The sequence below is a fragment of the Aspergillus lucknowensis genome (genome assembly GCF_044049455.1).
Source record: "Aspergillus lucknowensis strain CBS 449.75 chromosome Unknown BJX67scaffold_21, whole genome shotgun sequence".
In the NCBI taxonomy this organism is placed as follows: Eukaryota; Fungi; Ascomycota; class Eurotiomycetes; order Eurotiales; family Aspergillaceae; genus Aspergillus; species Aspergillus lucknowensis.
Genome location: NW_027263565.1, coordinates 96,294 through 119,240, shown reverse-complemented (window position 1 = coordinate 119,240; position 22,947 = coordinate 96,294). Strand labels below are relative to the sequence as shown.

The window sequence follows — 22,947 nt, the reverse complement described above, 5'->3', positions numbered from 1 at the left end:
ACTGATGTTTGCTAATGCTGTGTTTTCATCCGTTCATTCCTCTTCCATCAGTCACTTGTTCTTTCCTGCTCATTTCCGACCTACCCTCTCCTCTTCTGGATTTTGTCGCCTCTAATAATCCCGGTGATGATGATGTAGGGGTTCCAATCGAGTCGTGGATATCACAGGCCCGTGCGGCTATCAGACATTCAGCCTGACACTGAATCTAGCGTTGATCTAGAAGATCCCGAGGACATGCATGATACCCCTTCGAGTAGACCACGGACGACAAACCAAGAAGGTGAATTCGTTGCGGCAAGGGGTGGGGATGAAGACCTTGTCCGACGTTCAACACCCACCACCAGTGGGCAATTCACGACACAAACTGGTGGTCAGCAGCGCCCACCACACGCCAGCGATCCCTGTCTGATTGAGAGACAAGGGGAGCCGCATCAGGCCGACCGTTCTCGTTCGTCCAGTAAGAATTGGAACGCTGACAGCCAGAAATTCCAGGATGTGGAGCAATCCAGCGCTAAGCCACGCGATGAGTATCGTCCAGCGAGTGCACAAAGCGACGAGAACCAGGACGACAAGATTATTGATTCAACCTCTTCTCTTGAAAGAGAGCCAAGGCGCCAGTTTCGTACTCAAATCCATCACGACATTCCAGATCGAGAGAACTTCCAGGGTCAGCAAACAGGTCTGCGCCAGTTGCCATCCGTTTCGTCGCTGGGCGCACAGGAGGAAGCCGACCCCATTCTAGACCCGCCACCACCCCTCGCTCAGAAGCTTGGTGAGTCCCTCAGCTTTTCGCTTCTCTTGAAATTGGAGCCTATTTCACAGTGGTGGCTGATTTTTTCCGTCAGCCCAGGATCCAAGTTCGTCTCAGGTTTCACTTCCATCCGACGTGGGCGACTCCCTGCCGCGTTATCTTGGCGGGAGAAATTGGCCCCGTGGTGGGAGCAATCACCTTCAAAGCCCTTTGGCGCAGCGTGAGGCTATTCAAAGTCAACCTGAACGTCCCCCGGTCCGCCACAACGGTCGTCCATCTTCCACCCCAAGGCTTCTGTCACCTCTTTCTCCCCAGCATGACTTGTCCCGCCGACCAGAACAAAGCTCCTCGCCGCGGGACCGCGCATCTCACAGAATCTCTTCCTCGCCCATGGAAAAGCTGAAGAACGTCGGTCGGTTTCGCCGCATCTCAATGGGTTCGAATCCGCCTGATTTCAAGACCGGGCAGTCCCCGAAAACGCCCTTTGATAGACTGGCTGTTAGTTTCCCGCCGCTTCAATTTCTCCAGTGGAATTAATTCTGAATCTTGTTCTAGGGTTTTTTGGGCCGCCAGCACAGAAAATCTGGCCCACCAGAGCAAGTTCCACCTTCCCCAGATAACAGGAGCTCAAGACCGCACCTCGTTCCAGCCCCCCCCCAACCAGATTCCAGGGTTGCCAGCCCTTCCATCTCTTCATTCGATAATCACGAACGCCCTGTATCTCTCCCAAACGGTCGCAACACCTTCAACGGCCAGCAGCCGCCGCCCGAAGGTTACTTTGCTCACGAAACGCCGGAATCCTTCTCCGCCGCTCAGCCTCACCCACACCTCCGCGGCACTGCGAGTGCAGAGCGCATGAGATTAAGTGACCCGACACCCCTTGATCCCGCCCGTCTCTCACCTCACCATTCCCCGCCATATCCTTCACCGCCTACTCCACGACGCCAACCGCATGTTTCGTCGCCGCGGTTCAGTTCTCCCATGCCTTCCCCAAGCCCTCGCACGCCGCCGTCTCGTGGCCGTTCCGAAGAACGTACATACGCCGAAGAGCTCCATCTCCGCTCACGTAGCCCCAAAGCGTTTGCGCCCCGCCCCGAGGAGCGGAACCTTCCTAAACACGATCCAACAGATCCCGCGTTCAGGCTAGGCGCCTTCAGATCATCGAACCCGCGCACCAGCCGCGTCGGTGACCAAGAGCTGCCCTGGAAAATCACGATTCCAGGCGATTCTGATGAGACCACGTTGGACCCATCGGCATCCTGGCGCCAGGAGACAGAGGGGGTCCTCAACGGCACCCGCCTGCCTACCTACCAAGAAGATGCACAGGAGCATGGCCAACACCAATATCCCCAGGATGAAAAACGGAGCCCCCCTCCTCCCAATCCTCGCGCTTCCCTAACCGATGCGCCCCCGCCGCCGCCACCACACCCCACCCGCCCCGAACACCCGCATCGTCCCCCAGCCCGAGCAATGAATTCGTTCGACACGCCGGTCGAACTCCCTGTCCGAGCAGACGACGATTCCAGCGAAGAGATCATGATGTCTAGTACCGCATATCCTGGCCAGGAATGGCGTCCCGCTGGGTATTCTGGATGGGGGGATCAGTGAAACCCAAAAGGTAGATTTGAGCCCATTTTACGACCCCGGAACCCATTGCATGCGCTATAATTCGATATGATACCCTATTACGTTCGTGGATTTTTGTGGGAAGTTACTTATCCTTACTTTTTGCGAGTAGCAACGCGCGTATAGCTGTCTTTTTCATTTACCAAGCCAAATTAACTCGATTTATATCCCATATCAGGTGGTTTGAAAATTCAGATTGTCACCACAAATAATAAAGTTTGCCCATCCCCTCATTGGGTTTCTCTCGTTCATATCTAATTTTCATGAATAATGTACAGGGTCTATAGAAGAGATGGAAGGCTACATGTGAGTTGGATCACCCCTCGAAAACACTATGGTTTAATTCCACTCCCATATCCTTTGCCACCGACTGCATCTGCGCCTCGAGATCATCCTCCATGCCACCTCCAAGGTGCAGAAACTGCCGCACCTTGGTAAAATAGAAGAACAGGTCACTTGAAAAGAGGACCACACGGAAGAGCAAGTGGTGACCGAAGTTCCGGACCTTCTCGCTGAAGGGGAGATCAGGAGACTCCACGAGTGCACGCGATGCCCACATACCCGTTATCTTCACGCGGTTGACAGGTGAGCCAAGGAACTGGTTATTCCCCTGAACAATTCGCAGATTGCGGCCGATGAAGATAAGCTGGCGGGGCCATTTTGTTTCGTCCCCCAGAATCTCGCGGATGGCTTTCCGGCTGGCCTGTTGCATATCATAGTGGCGCCGGGCACGCTCGGATTTGCTAAGTTTCTCAATATGCTGCTGAGTGGAGAGGTTGCCGCCGCGGTACGGTTTCATAAGGGTTGCAGAGGCAAATAAGTCGGCATTGTTGACACCCCATGTTTTGACAATGTCGCCAAGCGTGTCGTTATCGAAGGTTAGGAGGGCTTTCCAAAACTTTGCGTACTGGTGTCGGAATTCGGGCTCCATGTGAATGTAAAGACCGTGATCGATGAGGACGAGCTCCGAGTGGCCAGAAGGCTTTCGGCGGATGAAGATGTTACCTGGATGCGGATCGCAATGTACCAATCCCCAAAGGAACATCTGCGCGGAGAATAATTCTACCATGGTTGTCATGACCTCCTTTAGCGATAGGCCTAAGCCGCCGCGACCATTCTTCCCGCGCCAGTAGTCTCGCTCCGGCTTGATCCTGTATTGCGCTGCTGGTGACTTCTTTGGTTGCAGGTAGTCCAGCGGAGTTCCACCGCAGCCTGGGCTGCCTTGCCGCCAGCCTCCTCGCCATGGGCGAGTAATGGACTCTTTGTCCCAGAGTCTCACCCCCTCCACCCACTCAGCCGTCATAACCCGTTTGGAGCTGAGTTCTCGATATATCTTTGGAATATATACGCGGTCGCGTAGGCGAGACTCTCCCGCGACAAATTTAGCCATTTGTTCAGAGTTATCTGCTTCATTTTCGAAGTCGGTCTCCAGGAACAGGCGCTCGCTAACGTAGGGGACAAGACCGTAAAAGGGGATATCGAAAACGCGGCTGTAGACCCAGGTCACGACCCTGACGAGTTTGTTAGCGTCTGGAGAGAGATTAAAGTAGCATACAGAGAGACATACTTGAAGGCCCAAAGATCCCATTTTATCTGCCGCGCAATCTCTCGTTTCTGAACCTTGATAGCAACCTCTCTGCCATCAGCCAAGCGTGCCCAATGAACCTGGGCGACACTGGCGCTTGCTCTAGCCGTGCGCTCCATGACTCCTTTTGTCGGGTCACCACCAAAGGAGACGCCGAAGACATCTTCCACAGATTTACCAAAGTCCTCCCGAATGACCTTCTCTACGTCTTTCCAATCATTTTGCGGGGCGTCATCGAACATGCGGGCGAACATCCTCTGGAACTCTGGTGGAAGTATAACTGACTGCATCGCGATCGCCTGGCCGATCTTCAGATAGAGCCCGCCATTTTGTCGCAGGAGACTCGACAACCGCTCAGCGTTTCGAGCATGGACATCTGCGATAGAGTCGGCAAGCGGAGGGTTAGGGCGGAAGTTCACTTTGTAATCCACGGCGACAAGTACGCCGAGGGCAAACGTCCGAGTGGTCCGAGTTATGGACGACGCGTAGAATTGGGTATCGAGAACATAGATGACGCCCGTAGTCAACGACAGATAGAAGAGGCGACGGAACCACTTGCGGGCTCGAGGGTAGGTCTTCGCGGGTGTGGGCTTCCCCAAGGAGCTCGGAGACGGAGGTACGAATGGTTGGAACTCGCTAGAGTGTACATATCGACGAAGCCGCCGAGCGGAGGGGAGAGAGGACGGTTGAGGGTGGACACGAGGACGTGGGGAGATGATGCTCCGGAGAGTGGAGCTTGGGCGCAGGGCCTGGCAAAGTGTAGCAGACGCCATCGGAGAGCAAAAGTCAAGGCGCGTGCGAGCGATGTTTCATTGTGCTATCGATCAATACTACGATAGAAGAACGACAAAGACGCGATGAGAGATGAGAGAAGAAGAGTCGAGAGAAGAGAGAAGTTCGGAGACCTGAGGCTGATTCCGGGATTCGGACATCCACGCCTTAACTCCCGTCATCAGCGCCAAAGAAAATAGTCAGCAGAGAGCTTCGACTGAGATGAATGATTCCATCCAGGCTGTCTCTAAGGAAATTTTACAGTGTTTCGTTAGTGTACTTCGTCATCATTGTCATAAACCCCCTCTAGAAGGTATACATCTCCCCCATCACCGGCTCCCACGTCAACTGCTTGCACACCTTGGCGTAATCCCTCATATTGTTCGGAATTATCTCCTCCCAGAGCTCGTTAGACTGCAGATACTCCAGTTGCTTGCGGCATACGGCTTCCGAGGCCATCGGGAGCAGGGCCGGTAAGTTCGCCACCGCACCCTTGACAAAGTTCTTCTTGAAGCAGTTCCCAAACGCAGCCAAGACGTGAGAATCGGCGCAGATATCGCGGCCCTGGAGTTTCGGCCCACACCTTTGCTTGATTATGTCCGCCACCTCATCACCGAGTTTCAGCATCGCTTCCTCCTGCTTCGGGGCATTTAGCTGCCGCATCACGCTGCGAACGGCGGGGACGAATGTGTTATTGCGCGTCCAGAGGTCCCAGTGAGGCACCGTCGGCTGGCATCCTCGATCGCAGACCTCGCGCTGAAACTTCTCAAAGAGGTCATTTGGTCGCGCGGTCAGTGCTGTGACGACTTTGATGCAGAGGGGGCTGAATTTAGCAGATGCGAGAGGGAGAGCGAGCAACAGCAGGGAGAGGAGGGCAACGATGCGCATCTCAGAGGGATAAAAGCGAGAATCGAGGCGGAGGGAGGCAATGCAAAGAGGCTCAAGACTTAGGAGAAGAGGGAAGGTGAAGAAAGAAAGAAAGAAAGGGAAGGAAACCCTGTGGAGGATCGACACTGACATTCCCCGCAGGCTTGAAGTCTGGATCAGGAGGAAGACGCCGAGGTCGATGAGGGTTCGAGAGCAGTCTTGAGGGAGATATTTGCAGATCGCAGGTCCAGATCTTTCACACTGGTCCATGACGAGGATTTCCTCCTTGCCCCAGGGCTTGCAGTCCTATCTGTTAGACTCCAAGGGAGTTAGAGACGGTTATATATCCCCCTCATGTCCTCAGCCCGCAAGACAAACCCACTTCGAAGAAGATGAAACAACCCTAGAAGATTACTTCTTGGCCTCTTGTAAAGTTTTACAAGGCTCAATAATGCACAACCTGTATCGGTTCTGATTATATGATGATGCATGCACTCCATACGCGTGAGTCCGGTCCCCATCTCACCTGTCCTCTCTTGAGGTTTTCCCCCCACCTTCCACCTTTCTTCCCGAATCTCTGCGCACCGAGAAAACCCAACAACAAATTCCCAAAATGGAGCGCCCGAATCTCGTTGAAATTGACTCGCTGGAGGCACAGATAATCATCGACAATGAGTTGGACCCCATGTCAACCATTGCCCCTGATACCGTCCGGGTCTCCGGCCTAATGGGCCACCTAGCCATGGGTTCACCTCATCACTTGAAGAACAGAGGAGATGCGGATCGAGAGCTTCAAATGGAGGACATCTGCTGCTCGGCTCATGGCTTGTCAATACTCCTGGTACGCATACTCAGATCGATGCCTGTGCTCATGGTCATCTTGCTCATCAGTGCAAGACTGCCACCAAGGGGGATAGGAAACATGCGATTCTTTTTGATGCAGGGCCGGAAGAGGACGCGTGGGAGAGGAACGTTCGACGGATGCGACCGGACCTCTCCTCCGTGGAGCTCGTTCAACTATCCCACTGGCATCGAGACCATTCAGGTCAGTTCCTTCCTTTGTGCACGTCAAGACTCTGATAGCTAACGGAAGCGAATACAGGCGGTCTTCTTCGGGCGATTCGAATGATTAACCAGGCTAAGAAAGCAAACGGCCTCTCCGAAGCTCTGGTAGCTGACTTGCACCCAAATCGGCCCGACTTTCGGGGTTTTGCTATCGGTGAGAATATAATCTCCCTCCAGGCAGATCCTTCATTCGAAGAAATCGAGGCAGCCGGCGCGGTTGTCCAGAAACACGATGATGCCCATACTGTTCTTGATGATTTTTTCCTTATTTCTGGAGAGATTCCCCGGCGCACGTCTTATGAAACAGGTCTGAAGAATGGGTTGCGGTTTGACAAGAGTGATAACGAATGGACTTCTGATGAAGCTATTGTTGATGAACGGTTTATCATGTGCAATGTCAAAGGTAAACTTGATATATCTTCCACCTATGATATAGATTTATGTGCCGATGACTAACTGTCCAAGACAAAGGAATTGTCATGCTGACTGGCTGTAGCCATGCAGGAGTAGTCAACTGTACACAGTATGCACTAGAGCTTGCTGGCCGAACTGTCCCTCTCCATGCAGTCGTCGGTGGATTCCATCTGGCCACTAGTGATACGATGCAAATGGAGAGTAGTATCAAAGGCCTTCTAAAAATGGACCCCGCAGTGCTGCTTCCGGGGCACTGTACTGGCTGGAGGGCGAAATTTACTATTGAGAAACAGAGACCGGGCATGCTTGTTCCGTGCTCTGTGGGCTATAGCATCACATTTTAAACAGCCATGAATCGTACCAGATCCGGATATCGACGGGTTGAACATGTTTCGTGGATTACCCGTAGGTCCACAGGCTTCGCATCGAGCACAAGCAACGACGAGACCGTTTGAAGTGAAACGAGCTCTAGCCGAGGAGTCTTGGTCGCCTTGCAGGGTTCTCCGCATGGCCATAAAACAGTTCTCAGGCTGTTTACCCAACCATTGATGAGGGCTGAGAATTTCCCTTCCACCTTGACTCAGGAGAAGCGACTCCGCTTTGCCTCATCCGTCACTCTTAAACGAGGGGAACCTCGAGTCGAAAGCAAGAGAACGGAGTTGCAAATTCAACCGAGAACATGGATATCAGGTTCTGGTCCCTGGTTCTTCTGGCTCCGGTCCTCGTACCGACCGGCCTTATTATATTCTTGATATTCGTTAGGCAAGCCAGGGTCTTTGTCTATAACGGTCGAGTATATCAGAAAGGCGGGGTACACGCGCCATCAATTCCCAACGATATAATCTCAGGTATCTGGACAGCCTTGCTTTAGATTGTACCCTGAATGTACCCGAGCTAAGGCATTGATAAAGCCACTCGCTTCTTCTTCTTTATGATCAAAGCGCAAAATGAGCACCGCCTCTACGAATTCTTCAACAAGAGCTTCGAGTATGGCACTCTGGCATCGCCGAATTGCGTGGAGAACAACCTATTTGGCGGGTTCAGGGTCTTCCAAACCCGCGAGCCGGAGCACTTCAAGGCCATGTTGACCGGAAACTTTGCGCAGTATGGCAAAGGCAAGCTCTTCCACGATCTATGGATGCCTTTTCTTGGGGGTGGTATCTTCACGACGGATGGCAAGGAGTGGCAGGGCGGCCGCAACTTGATCCGCCCTATGTTTATCAAAGATCGGATAAGTGATCTCGAGATATTCGAACGCAAAGTCCAGATAATGCTGAGCTTACACAGTCCCTCTGGCGAACCAACAAATGTCATAGACCTATTCTACCGGATGACCCTTGACGCGATCACTGAGTTTTTGCTTGGGAGGGACATCAGTAACCTGGAAAACCCACAAGCAGATTTCGCGGTGGCTTTCTCCGATGTTCAGCGCATCCAGACAATACTGACCATGATGGGGTACGTTTCCTTGAGTTGACATGATACTGGTGCTAACAAACTCAGCCCAGCCCAGCGTCTTTATCCGCGCCGCGAATACTACAGACGGCTCAAGGTCATCAATGACTTTGTCTGGCCGTTTGTTCATAACACTTTGAGCCTCCAGGCGCATGACTTAGAGAAGCATTCACGAAAGTCCTTCACGTTTCTTCATGCCCTTGCAAACTACACTCGCGACCCCAAGACTATTCGCGACCAAGTGGTCTCTGCCCTCCTAGCTGGCCGTGACACCACTGCTGCAACCCTGTCCTGGGCCTTCTACGAGCTTTCTCGCTACCCTGAGATCTATGCGCACCTTAGAGCTGAGGTTTGACAAGGTAGGGCCAACGAACGCCCCAAAATATGAGGACCTAAAGAACATGCCTCCGCCTCTACTCAGCTGTACCATACAATATTCGGTTTGCCCTGCGTGATACAACCCTACCTAGCGGGGGCGGTCCAAACGGTGACCTTCCTATTACAGTCCTGAAGGGAGACTCCGTCTCCTACTCGACATACGCCATGCAGCGCCGGCCAGATTTGCACCCTCCTGTCTCTGATACATTCGCAGACCCCAACGTGTTCTCCCCCGGGCGCTGGGGGCATTGGTCCCCAGGACCGTGGCGCTACATCCCCATTAATGGCGGCCCACGCATCTGCATCGGACAGAATTTTGCTCTTGCCGAGATGGGGTACACGATTGTGCGGATTGTGCAGCGCTATCAGCGGATCGAGTACGTTGGCGTTGGGGGAAGCAGTTCCATAAAGCTGAAATTGTTGGGACGCCTGGGATGGGTGTGAATTTGCGGATGTATGAAGCGAAGCAGTGAACTCTGCTTGCGTAGGGAGATAAGTCTTCGTCCGTGGGAGCAAAGCACCCCGTTATGCGTGACAAGAAGCTGGGTGAGCAGATTGGACCTTAAAAGCAAATATCTCCTACCAGTAGCTGCGAAGTATGAGAGATATCCTTGTTGGCCTGAACTGGGCTGAGTCTCCAGGCTTCGAGGGGCTTCTCCCAAATTTTGTTCATACAATGGGGCACATGTTCAACTCTGGCAAGATTGTACTGTAGGGTATAGGGTTTCAGGTCTCGAAACCTCGCTACAGTTACCTCGTCCACCGATCTCGATCGTCAATCCGACTGCATTCCATCATCCAACTCCCAATTTCCCCGCGATCGTCGTCGCTGCTCCTGAACAATTGCCAGGAGATCTCATCGTTCAAGATCCCCTGAATCATCCTATCATATCAACAGATTAGCACACACCTTTATGTAAATCACCCACGACGATGATAAGTTCGTCAGCAATACCACCTCAAACGGCCACGGGCAAACTCATACAGGACCACTTGCAGACGCACAACAAGTCCCATTTTCCCCTTTTGCACGCCAAGCCGATGATTTGGAAAGGGGAATGCCGACCCTGCGCCAGTGCTCACTAATGCCGTCGATCCCCCGGCCAAGTCACCCATCGGGGCTCCGTAACTTGTAAAGTCCATAGTTGACTTGTGGGCGCGCATGCGGAGTCTATTTTCGGGTATTGTTTAATGCTTCTGCCTCCGGAGGTGCACTATAGATTCATGATTCGGGGAGGGGCTGAGGGGTCTGTCTGTCTCTCCGGACTCAAGTCTCTCGATTCTCCAGGGGCTACGGTGAATGCGGGCTGTGCATCTTCATTTTTAGAATCCCGTAGGCATCAATATTGGCATGAGGATTGGTTTCGCGATTGCTACTCCGGACATTGCACGTCAGGGTGCTGGTGCCAAGAGGATAATTCCACAATGCGGACAAGAAAATAAACAAACAGCGTCAGGGTGCTGCTGGGATCTGTATGGAAGACCCCCTCTCAAGGAAGGGAGGAATGCACGGCAGGGGTTCTTGGCGAGAATTCGCCCTGAAGAAGATGTTGCAATATAATTTGACTTTGTGTCATCAAATGCCCAGTTGCCGAAAGGGGTGAACAGAATTAGCCATTGGATCGGACGGTATCCAGAGCAGGTCAGACCACAACACAGTTTAAAAAACAAGAGGGTGCGGTGTTTTTGCACGCCAAGAGGGAGTACCTGTGGGCTGTGACAATCATGTTACCGTGTCTTCTGGTGACGGAGGATCATTTTCTGACAGTTCAACCTGGAAGGCACCTGGATGCCAAGATCCGCCTTGCTCTCGCTCGTCCATCGCAATTGCTTGGCGCACCCGTGGACGCGAGTCCTACTTTCTTCTTTCAGGAATATTGAAGACGCTTATTTTCTCGCCCCCGAACTCTGCCCAGATTCTTGGCCTTCCCTGATCGATCGGAGCCCAAGATATGATCGACAACTTGTCCCGACTCAGAGAATGCCTAGCCAAGTTAACTCTGGGCTTGGAAGTTGGGGCTCACGCTGAAGGAAAGATCCAGGACCAGAGAGGTTTCAGGCTCAGGTTGAATCTGTGCTGGCGATTCGATGCTGCGTCGTCGTTCCCTTTGTCGACTGCGACCCACGACAGAACGACCAAGGCCAAGCCCGACCTGCATAACACGGCACACTCAGGAAATCACTCACGACGCAACGCTAGACCCTTCTTCACCCCTAAAGGGCTGTGATTCACGATTCCGAGACCTATACTCGTCTCATTCCTGCTTCGAGTCATCCCTCCTTCCCCATACCGCTGTCCGCTGTCGTCACCAATCTGAGAGCTGGCGAGGCAACGTCACGCGGGGCGCGGACGAAACTTCGCTCAAACCGTGCATGAAATATACTTCGGGAGCAAGGGAGATCTGCACAGCCTGCCCATCCTCTTGGCAATGGTACGGGTACACCTCGGGGAGTAGGACATCGCTCTCTGGATGGAGGCTTGGCCGGCCGTTGCCTATTACACCCGTCGTCTTCAAGTAGTACGGTCTGGGACGGTGGCCGGACACGAAAGACGTCCACGCCCCGCTGCCTTCGAAGAAGGTTAGATCAGAAGAAGTTTTCAGTACAATATCCTGCTGCGCCTGGTGATGCGTTGACTCTTCTGGGTGTCAATTTAACGCCTCCGGACCCGGAGTTTCCGGCCGGGTAAAGGTTAGATCGCGGAGGTTGGACTCCGTTCTCGTCTAGCATCCATGGAGGTGATCACTTGGCATTCATGCTCTGCGTAACACACTTGAAGGATGGGCGTGTGGCAAACGCGGCCTGGGGATTACGGTGCTACTCCCGTTGGAACTAAAGGCCTATCCAGGAAGCTTCGGACCTCGTAGAGGCTTTTCTTTGACATGACTACGACGTCACTGAGTTCAGGCAATCAGAAACATATTCTTGTCGAAATTGGGTGTCAAACGTGAATGCACTGTTCTCTCGAGTGTTCCAGTGCTTGACTAGACCTAATCTGGTATCGCGCATTAAACTGCATGAATTCCGCATGCGTTCCCTGGCCCCGGCCTCCATTTTGCTTCCAGAAAAGTCTTCCACCCAAAGGATCTCCGGCTTTGGATCGCAGAAAGTTCTTTGGCGAGGAGACTTCTTCTCAACCATGGATACTTACCCGCCATCAACGTTGCGACGTTGCCCCTGGAAGATTCGAAGGTCGACGGCGCAGAACCGTGCCGACTCCCGTTGTTCCCGAGTGGCCGACGATTTCGATGGCACCTGCTCCGGGAGACCCGAGAGTTTTCGAATTACGACCGAGCCTACCACACATCACTCCGGTTGAGGCTTTTTTTTTTTGTGTGTGTGCGATCTCACTTTTCGGGAAAAAACCGCGACTGACAGGTTGGGATTGAGCCACCAAGCCTCGGGAGGGTTCGTCGGATGGTGCGGCAATCGGCTGGGCATAATTATTATGATTCCTGCTCTCATCAATCTCGCTGTTCTGGGCCGCGGAGGAGGGAATAATGTCCGATCTGTCCGGGAGTTAAGTCTCCTTTGGGGAAGATAACGACGCAACTCTGAAGAAGTGAGGCGCTGCCGAAGTCGCGCACGGAGGAAGATCCTCATTGGTAGTCACTGTCAAGCTGGTCTCTAATTTTCCTCGCGGTGGTTATCCTCTTCAGTTTGTTTCGGTCGAGGGACGTGCAAGCACTTTCCCCAGTCTGCTCTCCGAACGCGACGTTCGTCGCGACCGCGCCGAAGCGAGTCCGAAAAGCGAGACTTGCGATCTCACCCGGATGAACAGAATGGCCTCCTTTCGCAGGGGTTGAGCTGCGGAGGAGTCACGGATAATAATTCAATGCGTTAGTTGTTTCTGGCCGCGCCTTGTCGTCGAGGACCCGTCCGTCCCAGCTGCCTCCAGCTTTCACTCCTTTGGGAGGTCTTCGCTCCCATGGAGGGATTTGATTGGAGTCGGAGCGTAGAAAGGGATCAGAACCGGGGAGTCGTCGCGCCGTGGGGGTGGAAGCCCGATTCCTTCACGCACGAGGTCACGAATCATGATCTCCAAAGAGAGGCATCGATTTTGTGCCTCAACCGATTGAAGCTGCCCATCGATCGACAGACAAGTCGCAGCTGTGCGACTGCTTGGCCCTTGGCAGTTGTGCGAAGGAACGACGTCTTCCGCTGAGAAGGCACAGAATCAGCCCATTGAATCGGGTGAAGCCAGTGTGCCTCTGATTCGTGAGGGTCGAAGCAGTGCCAAATCACCTTCAGATTTCCCAGGCGATTCAATTGAGCTGGCTGGGCAAGCAGAAAATCCCTCACCAAGATCATCGATGCGACAGCTTGGCACGGGCGATCGTCTCCGGAGAAGTGGGGAGTGCCTCTGACGAGTGAGGAGAGGCGCCGTCACCTGCATCATCCATTATCGTGATTAATTTGCTGTTCTTCTTACTTAATTTCCGTCCAGGTGTCTGCTTTGGGGAAAGCGTGTGGTCGTAATTGGGGTGGTAGTGAGTGCGCATAGCACTGACGAGCTTGGCGTGTCTGGTAAGAACAAACGTTGTCGTACAGAATGGTACGCCCTAGCCGAGCATTTTGGTAAAATTGGATTTCACGCCTTGAAGCACAAGAAGCCAAGACCAGACCAAAGCTCAATAGTCGAGATGAGACCTTGAAAGGAGCGATCGCTATTCAACAAGTGAGAGTTCAGTGTTCGATGAATACCAAGACCCCGTATCTTGATAACGAATGCCTCGTCTGTCAATCAGGGGAATTGATTCGAATCCTGGACGAAAATCAACCCCATACTCTTGTTTCCCCGTGCCCCCTCATCCTGAACTTGAAGCTCTCCTCAAGTAAAATACCCGTATTATTCGAGATTTTGTCAAGCCAGCCAGTGCTCGAACAAGCTTGATCCGAGGCCAGCCCAGCCACCAACTAAATCGGGCGTTCGGAAATTTCGCTTCTTTGATCAACGAGCAGCGGGTTCCTCGTCGTGCTGTCGTCGCCATCACAATTCCTCCACCGCGCACGCTATAGAATTCGTAAAATCGCTTACTCGCAGGGGTCGGGTTCTCGCGAGAATTACGCGAGCACGCATGAAGAAACTCGGTCGCCATACCTCGCACGACCCTCCAACGAGTTTCTCGTGGCGACCGACGGACCTCGTGATTATGACGTCGGTTTGAATTTGGCCTGATCCGACGAGCGCCATGCCGACATCCGACAAACTCATCCTTCATGATGGTTTGAGCATCAACTTAAAGGGCTCTTGATTGGACTTGGGAATAGTCCAAGGGAGTATGAGTGAGCAAATGCTCACGAAATTGACTCTTCGAATTGGGATGCGGTGGGAATGCTCCTGGACCCACGATGCTTTCTGGAAAACGTCGAGAGCGGATCAGACGGATTCGGTGCAGACATGAGCCCTGGTTCCTGAGCTGGCGGCTCCTCTGGAGGGAAGAATGGGCCCTTGTTTTCGGTGGTGCTGGTGGCCACTGGGCGGCCACTCAGAGAGCTGCGAAATCGGCGATTTCACCCGCGATTGGTCCCTTTTCAACGATGGACCGGCAGTCGAGTGACTCCAGTCACCGAAGGCCTCCCTCCACGAACTGAAGAGGGAAGGCGATGGCCTCACTTTTGGCGTTGTGCGCGATATAACTAAAGCATTATTGTGATCCCGCGGCACAATCAAGTGGTGTTCTTCAACCTCAGGACAGTTGCGCGGCACGCTGCTGGTCTGGATTGTCTCATGTCCTTTTCGAAGATCGACAGTTACAGGATAAATCCCCGACCAAGAAAGGCATCTGAACCTCACCCCAGGAAGATTGGGGGTGAAACATCAAATGGCCTGTTTCAGGCAGACGTTATCTCTTGTCTTGCCCAGCCTGTCCCGAGTTTGTGTGTTCTCCCAACAAATTCTGCGGTTTGATCGGAGGCTCGAGCAAGTCTACGGTTCGAGTGGGCTGCATTCTTTGGTTCCAGAGTCGTGGCTGGAGGACTGTCTGGACGATAAGACACCAAGCTTGTCTTTCTTCTCCACTGTCCACTTCCTGAGGCACCATTCGGCGTGAGAAACTTGGTGATACGCCGAGAGGTTGACTGGTGTCCAATGATCTTTTTTTGTTTTCACAAATTGAGCATGCCAATATCAAAGGCCAAAAAAATTAAGGAAAAGAAGCTCTCAGCCCTGTGAGGGTCCGTCCTCGGACACCTCTTTCTTTGAGGACTCTCTTCTGTGATAGCTCGAAAAATTCTTGGCTGACGTGCTGGTACTTTAATTCTTGCCTCACTGGGTAAAGTTCGCTGCAAGAAGTCCTTGCACGACACCAGAAAAGTGATCGCAAAACTTTGCGGGGGCCAGCACGCACGGGGATTCCAGGATGTGCATGGCGGCATCGTTACTTCTGAGCTCAACACCATGGGAGCAATGATAAATGATCTTTCTTTCAAGCTCAGGGAGAATGAATCCGTCTGGAGAGGGAGAACTGGAAGCGCCCTCTCGAGTCCACGCTGTCACTGTGCCTTCATGGGCACACGGAGAACATGAGAGGAGACAGGTTTAATTTCCGCAGAGGTGGCTGGTTTTGAAAGGAACAGTCAGCCGCGCAAAGCGCCTTGCTGGAGGGTGAGAGGGGAATATGCTCTCCAGCGGGCAAGCCTGGAGTTCCTCATGCCGAGAAAGGGATAGCAGCCTCACTCGGACCACCCGCGATATTTTTCCAGCTCGCTTCGAGGTCACTTCGGTGTGTGTCATCGGCACGCAAAGGAATCATTCTCGGTAAGATATCCTATTTCCACACCAACCCGACCGCGAATTTTGCTGGCTCTCTTTGGTGGTTGTTTGCATCGACCATGCAGATCTCGATTCTGGCTCAGCGCTATTCAACAAGCTGTGTCCCTGCATGTCTGGCAACGTGGCCGCGGGAATGAGATGTAAATGACACCCGAACGAGGGATGACTGCCGGAGGGATGCCTCCACGCGCTCACCGAAACCTGGGGTCATTGAGCGGGTTGGCCTCCCGTTGATGGGGCGAGAGGCGGAAGATGCAGGCGGGTGCGTGGTTTTCTTTGATGGCAAACCCTCGGAGCCCCAAGCCCAAAGCGGGTGAAGCCGTGGATCGCAGGAAACATCACTCCACGATCTCAGCGCCAGAGGCAGACACAAATGCTTGAAACGACGAGAGTGAGGAACTAACCTGGTTTGGTGTTGCCATCGACACGCGAGAAGCGAAGGCCAGAAGAAATCTTGAACTCCATCAAGAGTGTGGAGAATTAACCTTGGCGAGTTCGTTGTCCAACCGTTTGGCCTGGACGGTCGGTCAAGCCTTCTGCGTGATGAAGCTTGGAATCAGTGTGGTGGTCTCTCTCCTCAACCGACGCAGAGGCAACCATTGGGGAAGGAAGAATACGAGTGGGTTGGCGCCAGGCGATCTTCTTGAATTTCCTCCGAGCAAGGTGCATGCGTGGAGACTTTTGCTTTTCTTGTTCTGTTATGTGCAACCAAGCAAGTCGAGGCCGAACGTGAATGCATCAAAGAGGCATGTGTGGAGGATTCTTTCTTGTTTGAGGTGCAGATGTGGGATGGCTGCATGCTTTGCAACGTGGAACAGTTGTATACTTTTTGTGAATATAGTCTGAATGGGCTGAATTCAGATTGGAGATGGCGACAAAAATCCTGATATAATTGTGTTTTTCATTTCCTTGGACGGGGAATTCTATGTTTTCGGTTTCTTGCCGTCAGCTAAGCAGAGCGATTTACAGACTTTGAGTCTCTCAGTTGATTCTTCGTGTCACTGGCTGTGGATGCTCGGAGGCTCCTGGATGAGATTGTGACTATGATGAAAGAGGAGCTTGACTGGAGGGCTGAAGACTTGAGTCGGATTGGCTCGAAGAAAATACCGCGTTAAGATCAAGACAACGCTCTTGAAGAGGAGCCTGCCGCGAAACTCCGTTTGGATGAACAGAGGGATTTTGGATGGTGGGGGATAGTCACCGCAACCTCGACGAGGCTTGAGAGAAGCAACCAACTTTCCGGAAGCTTGACACGGGTGGCTTTGGGGCTACATGCATTACGTGGGGGAGCCATGGCGGAAGGTCCAGAACAAAGAGGAAAATGAAAAGCTGAAATCTTTGTCGAGCTGCATGGGCGAACCTGATATGCTCAGAGCTTCTTCACCGAAAAGCTTACGTTCCTCTTGGATAGCGGGAAGAATCAGTCTTGACTTTCTGCCCGACGACAACCCAGCGAATCCGTGGGGTCTGATGAAGGACTCGCATGGGCTATGATTCATTTTGTTTGTTTTGACGCTCCATGGCGAGGATCGGTCTCGGCGAGTTCTTGATGCGCCCCTTGCGTGCCATTTGGTGAGCTCGTGGCCGCATCACAAACGTGAGGGACGGAGTTACCTGTCAGAACGATGCACCACCGGAGTCGGGAGGTACTTGCTGGTCTGGACCGCGAAGGGATCGGACGATTACGATCTCGGATGAAGAAGTACGCTTGCGGGAAGCTCATTCGATGACTTCATCGATTTACATCAGTGCGTCCCTGAACCACGCTCTGGCTCCGGGGACACGAAGCGTCCAGATTATTCAATCTGAAGAGTGCAAGAGATGGAAAGGGGCCCTCCTCCGAGTTCTCCGGACTGGACTTCGAACGAGAGGAGGCCGTGAGACAGGCCAGCCAAACGATTGACGACAATACCGATAATGTTTCTTGTCATTGTCTTGTCAAGAGTCTGTGGCGTTGTCCGAATGAAGTTTCAATTACCAGACCCGTGGACTCTGATCATACTCGTACGACTGGTATCATTGCGTCGTGAGCTGTGGGAGTGTTCAGTGTCGTGATTATTCCTGTCATTAATCACTCTCATTTTGAGTGAGCCAGTCGGAACTGGAAAATCGCGCATTGAAAAGGGAAGGACGATGGAAAAGAACTCGGGCCGCCCGCAAGCGGGAAAGGGAGGGAGCTGGTATGGACAGTGGAATCGTAGCTTCGAATTTCAGCTTCACCAAAATGACGTTCAAGCACGAAGGACAAAGGAAACTTCTTGCACGGGTCATCGGGATTGAAACTCATGGAACTTTGTTCGCCTCCATTCGGGAGAAGTGCCCTGCTCTTCTGCCACCACACGAGGACGGCGATGTCTTCCAGTATGGTTTTCTGGATGAGCTGCAAAAGAGTGAGGGGGGCAAAACTCGGCACAGGTCTGCCGGTCATTCACGCCAAGAGCGACGAGGAGGGACTTCCCTTTCCACCTTCGAAACAAGAGCGACCGGTGTCAGGTGCCGTCCCAGAGGAACAGTCGCAGGCTCACATCCACTCCTGACAACAAAGGGAAAGAGGAAAGTTTTCAAGAACCTGGCCTAGACTGGTTCTGGCATGGGTGGCCCACATGGTTGGAGAAGAAATCCACAGGAAGGGTGGGAAGAAACCTTGGAAACCAAAAAAAAAAAAAATTGAAAGGGAAAATTACCCACTGGAGAAGCCATGATGCGTCCCGTTAAGCGGAGATGTGTGTGTGCGTGGGAGAGGGGAGGATGTCCCAGAGACGAGAGAGAACCTTCAGTCAGTGGCTCGCGGAGCCCGACCACACTAGTCCCAAACTGTCTAGCGCGGAAAAATCAGGTCTGGGAAAAATGGGAAAAGGAAAAAAAAAAAAAATCAAAAAGAAAAAAAAAGTGGGCTTACGCACAGGGAAAGTTGCCCGCCCGTTGGAGCTTCAGGACGTGTTTGTCCTGGTCCCGTGAAATCCATACTCCCCCCTCAATATTAAAGCGTTCATTCTCCCTGCCCACCTCGCTCTCAATTTCCCCCTCTCCCTTCTCTCTTTTCTTTCCTTCCCTCTTTTTATAGGATTGTCCGACTCTTGCCATCCCAGTCATTCATCGTTGTATCTGCTCTCATTGTTTGGGTTCGAAAAGGCTTTGTGAGCCGAAGCAACAATGGCGGAGCGGAGGATTTCCTATGCTCCCGACGTCGAGAATGGTGACCATTCTCGTCCCACAGACTTGAGCGAAGGTGCTCCTCTCGACGAGTATGCTGCTCTGAACCGTTACATATCGACTGCTCGCGACAAGCGTCGTGGTTCGACCTCAAGTGCCGGTGCTTTGAGCTTGAAAAAGAACAAGAAGCCCTGGTACAAGTTCTGGTCAAGGGCCAGTGCTGACGATGCTGAGGAAGGCTTCATCTGCCCCGAAGATTGGCTCGACACCGACCTGTCGACTGGTCTTCCCACAAGCCAGGTCGAGCCTCGCCGCAAGCGTGGTGGTTGGAACGAATTGACCACCGAGAAGACCAACTTTTTCATCCAGTTTATTGGTTACTTCCGTGGTCCTATTCTATATGGTGAGTAGACGGATTTCCGGCCTGTGGTGCGTTGATTTTGCTCGATTTTCTGACGCAATGGCTTCGCATAGTTATGGAATTGGCTGTTCTCCTAGCTGCTGGTCTTCGTGACTGGATTGATTTCGGAGTCATTATTGGTATCCTGTTGCTCAACGCCACTGTCGGCTGGTACCAGGAAAAGCAGGCTGCCGATGTTGTCGCTAGCTTGAAAGGTGACATTGCTATGAAGGCTGTTGTCAAGCGCGATGGCGTTGAGAGCGAGATCCTCGCCCGTGAACTTGTTACTGGTGATATCGTAAGGGATTCGGAACAATCCTGTTGATGAATGGTGTTCCTTTACTAATAGGTATATTCTGTAGGTCATCATCGAGGAAGGTACCATCGTGCCTGCTGATGTCCGCCTTATCTGTGACTACGACAAGCCCGAAATGTTCGAGACCTACAAGGAGTACCTTGCCTCTGCCAACGATGACACCCTCAAGGAAAAGGATGATGAGGAGGAAGATGGTGGTATTGAGGCTCGTCTTGGTGTTTCTCTCGTCGCCGTTGACCAGTCCGCCATTACTGGTGAATCTCTGGCTGTCGACAAGTATATGGCTGATACTTGCTACTACACCACTGGCTGCAAGCGTGGCAAGGCTTATGGTATCGTCTCTGCCACTGCCAGACAGTCTTTCGTCGGTAAGACAGCTGCTCTTGTTCAGGGAGCGAAGGACCAGGGTCACTTCAAGGCCGTCATGGACAACATTGGAACCTCGCTGCTCGTTCTCGTCATGTTCTGGATTCTGGCTGCTTGGATTGGCGGTTTCTACCGCCATCTGAAGATCGCTACTCCCCAGGACTCCGACAACACACTCCTTCACTGGACTTTGATCCTCCTTATCATCGGTGTTCCTGTCGGTCTTCCCGTTGTCACCACTACCACCCTCGCCGTCGGTGCTGCGTACCTCGCTGAACAGAAGGCTATCGTCCAGAAGCTCACTGCAATCGAATCTCTTGCTGGTGTCGATATCCTGTGCTCTGACAAGACTGGTACTCTTACTGCCAACCAGCTCAGCATTCGTGAGCCCTATGTCAACGAGGGTGTTGATGTGAACTGGATGATGGCTGTCGCCGCTATCGCTTCCAACCACAACGTGAAGAACCTCGATCCCATCGATAAAGTTACAATCCTTACTCTCCGTCGCTACCCCAAGGCGCGTGAAATCCTTGCTCGGAACTGGGTTACCGAGAAATACACTCCTTTCGATCCTGTCTCTAAGCGTATTACTACCATCTGTACTTGCGACGGTGTGCGATACACTTGCGCCAAGGGTGCTCCCAAGGCCATTCTCAACATGTCTGAATGCTCCCAGGAGGAGGCTGCCAAGTTCCGTGAGAAGGCTGCTGAATTTGCTCGCCGTGGTTTCCGTTCTCTCGGTGTTGCCGTCCAAAAGGAGGGTGAGCCATGGCAGTTGCTCGGCATGTACCCTATGTTCGATCCCCCTCGTGAAGATACCGCCCACACCATTGCTGAGGCCCAGCACCTTGGTCTGTCCGTTAAGATGTTGACTGGTGACGCTCTTGCCATCGCCAAGGAAACCTGCAAGATGCTTGCTCTCAGCACCAAGGTTTATGACTCTGAGCGCCTCATCCACGGTGGTCTTGCCGGCTCTGCCCAGCACGATCTCGTCGAGAAGGCTGATGGTTTCGCCGAAGTTTTCCCCGAGCACAAGTACCAGGTCGTCGAGATGTTACAGCAGCGTGGCCACTTGACTGCCATGACTGGTGACGGTGTCAACGATGCTCCTTCCCTCAAGAAGGCTGACTGTGGTATTGCTGTTGAGGGTTCTACTGAAGCTGCTCAGGCCGCTGCTGATATTGTCTTCCTTGCCCCTGGTCTCAGCACAATTGTCGATGCCATCAAGCTTGCCCGTCAGATCTTCCAGCGTATGAAGGCCTATATCCAGTACCGTATTGCTCTGTGTATTCATCTTGAGCTCTACCTTGTCACCTCTATGATTATCATCAACGAGACTATCAGGGCTGACCTTATCGTCTTCATTGCTTTGTTCGCTGACTTGGCCACCATTGCCGTTGCTTATGACAACGCTCACTTTGAGATGCGTCCTGTTGAGTGGCAATTGCCCAAGATCTGGGTCATCTCCGTTGTTCTTGGTGTTCTCTTGGCTGCTGGTACGTGGATAATGCGTGCATCTCTTTTCCTCGAGAATGGCGGTTTGATCCAGAACTTCGGTTCTCCTCAGCCCATGCTCTTCTTGCAAGTGTCTCTCACTGAGAACTGGCTCATCTTCGTCACTCGCGGTGGGAAGACGTGGCCTTCGTGGCAGCTGGTTGGTGCCATCTTTGTTGTCGATGTCCTCGCTACTCTGTTCTGTGTCTTTGGCTGGCTCGCCGATGAGTATGTGCAGACTAGCCCTCCCAGTCCCGCCGACTTTTCGACCAACAACGATGTCGACATTGTCACTGTTGTTGTTATCTGGGCTTACTCGATTGGTGTTACGGTCATCATCGCTGTGGTTTACTACATCCTCACCATGATCCCTGCCCTTGACAACCTCGGCCGCAAGAACCGCTCAGTTGTGGACACCAAGATCGAGAACCTACTTGGCCATCTGTCCAAGCTGGCTATTGAACACGAAGTTGATTCTCACGGCAAGTCACGATACACCCTCGGCGCTCGCGCTGAAGCTGAAGAGGATGATGAGTAAACGCTTCTGCTTCACGCTCATTTTCTTCATTTTCCTATGATCTGGATATCACTTGCTCATACATGCATAAGCTGGCTCTCTGGCTTTTTCACCCGTATCTATAGACTTTTTCCTACTTGATTACCCTTGCTCTAAGTTGATAGAGTCAATCTTTTTCTTCTTTACATGTATGTATGTGATTAATAGTGATAAATTTCGTGAATCAAGGGTTCAAGAAAATTTTCTCTCCTTTGTGAAGTCCTGACTTTGCAGACTTGCCAGGTTGGGCTCATCTCCGAGCTCAAACAGCTCTGCTCCAATTGTGGGGGCAGTTCGTGTGCGCCCACGCTGCGTCTGACGCGCTGGGGAATGGCCTCCATGACGACCCACTCCTTTTCGTTTTATTCGGATCGACCCTGAAGCTCCATCTTGCGATCGTCAACTTGCCTTGCATGATTGCCGCTCGCTTCGTCGTGCGGTTATCCAATTTCGACGAGGATGGTCAAGGCGAGGCCTCCCGGAGTCTCACCGAGGTTTTCCCTGCACCCCCCCATCGTCTCCTCAGGATCCGCTTCAAACCTCCATCTGTTCTCGAGCCTCTCGAATGCTCATTGCTGGTTCGCTCCAGCTCCAGTATGCGACGGTTTGAAACAGGCACAGATGACAAATGTTTGTGAAGCTCAGAAGGTGTCTCACGGCGAACGCAGCATTGCGGGCTGATGATGGTGATGGTCGGAGATACTGCCAAAGGAAAATGAGGCGAGCTTCGACGCCACCTGGAAGTTTGAAGGCCAGAAGAACAGGACGATCTGGGGGAGGCCTGATCAGTTCCATGTACCGTGTTTTTTCAGGCAGCCAATACTGGTGATCTTTGGCAGCTTCGTCTTTGTCTTTGCTCATCACAACCCCGTCTCTCGATTCCCTCACAGTCGCATGCCCACCACTTTGGCCGTCCCCGAACCCGTCCATAAGAATTGTGGAGCGCTCGTGGAGGATGTGATTACCCATTTACCC

The 22,947-nt window shown here is 52.6% G+C and overlaps 5 protein-coding genes across 5 annotated transcripts; 3 read left to right on the top strand and 2 right to left on the bottom strand.

The window, feature by feature from the left end:
* Positions 1 to 129: 129 nt before the first annotated feature.
* Positions 130 to 2,359, top strand: BJX67DRAFT_381324 (uncharacterized protein; the record flags this gene model as incomplete). Its single annotated transcript, XM_071032997.1, has 4 exons — positions 130 to 134; positions 210 to 772; positions 846 to 1,249; positions 1,307 to 2,359. The coding sequence occupies 4 exons, from the start codon at positions 130 to 132 to the stop codon at positions 2,357 to 2,359; spliced, it is 2,025 nt and encodes a 674-aa protein (XP_070885974.1).
* Positions 2,360 to 2,566: 207 nt separating this feature from the next.
* On the bottom strand, positions 2,567 to 4,879 carry BJX67DRAFT_353650 (ABC1 kinase family protein). The gene is made up of 2 exons (XM_071029135.1): positions 3,945 to 4,879; positions 2,567 to 3,888 (listed from the first exon to the last, which is right to left on the bottom strand). The coding sequence occupies exons 1-2, from the start codon at positions 4,733 to 4,735 to the stop codon at positions 2,694 to 2,696; spliced, it is 1,986 nt and encodes a 661-aa protein (XP_070885973.1). The 5' UTR covers positions 4,736 to 4,879; the 3' UTR covers positions 2,567 to 2,693.
* An 8-nt stretch (positions 4,880 to 4,887) lies between these two features.
* Positions 4,888 to 6,041, bottom strand: BJX67DRAFT_110328 (uncharacterized protein). The gene has a single exon (XM_071024312.1). The coding sequence runs from the start codon at positions 5,868 to 5,870 to the stop codon at positions 5,040 to 5,042; it is 831 nt and encodes a 276-aa protein (XP_070885972.1). The 5' UTR covers positions 5,871 to 6,041; the 3' UTR covers positions 4,888 to 5,039.
* Positions 6,042 to 6,213: 172 nt separating this feature from the next.
* BJX67DRAFT_372169 (cytochrome P450) lies at positions 6,214 to 9,385 on the top strand (the record flags this gene model as incomplete). The annotated part of the gene is made up of 9 exons (XM_071031211.1): positions 6,214 to 6,441; positions 6,498 to 6,645; positions 6,703 to 7,068; positions 7,131 to 7,399; positions 7,882 to 7,927; positions 7,991 to 8,537; positions 8,583 to 8,822; positions 8,933 to 9,266; positions 9,311 to 9,385. The coding sequence occupies 9 exons, from the start codon at positions 6,214 to 6,216 to the stop codon at positions 9,383 to 9,385; spliced, it is 2,253 nt and encodes a 750-aa protein (XP_070885971.1).
* A 9,455-nt stretch (positions 9,386 to 18,840) lies between these two features.
* BJX67DRAFT_388242 (plasma-membrane proton-efflux P-type ATPase) lies at positions 18,841 to 22,409 on the top strand (the record flags this gene model as incomplete). The annotated part of the gene is made up of 3 exons (XM_071034343.1): positions 18,841 to 19,243; positions 19,315 to 19,538; positions 19,603 to 22,409. The coding sequence occupies 3 exons, from the start codon at positions 18,841 to 18,843 to the stop codon at positions 21,952 to 21,954; spliced, it is 2,979 nt and encodes a 992-aa protein (XP_070885970.1). The 3' UTR covers positions 21,955 to 22,409.
* Between the last annotated feature and the right edge of the window lie 538 nt (positions 22,410 to 22,947).

Excerpts from the sequence above, each read along its gene's own strand:
- BJX67DRAFT_353650 (XM_071029135.1), bottom strand. The coding sequence starts at position 4,735 with ATGGCGTCTGCTACACTTTGCCAGGCCCTGCGCCCAAGCTCCACTCTC. Across the intron at positions 3,889-3,944 it reads TGGGATCTTTGGGCCTTCAA|GGTCGTGACCTGGGTCTACA; the intron begins GTATGTCTCTCT and ends CAAACTCGTCAG.
- BJX67DRAFT_110328 (XM_071024312.1), bottom strand. The coding sequence starts at position 5,870 with ATGGACCAGTGTGAAAGATCTGGACCTGCGATCTGCAAATATCTCCCT.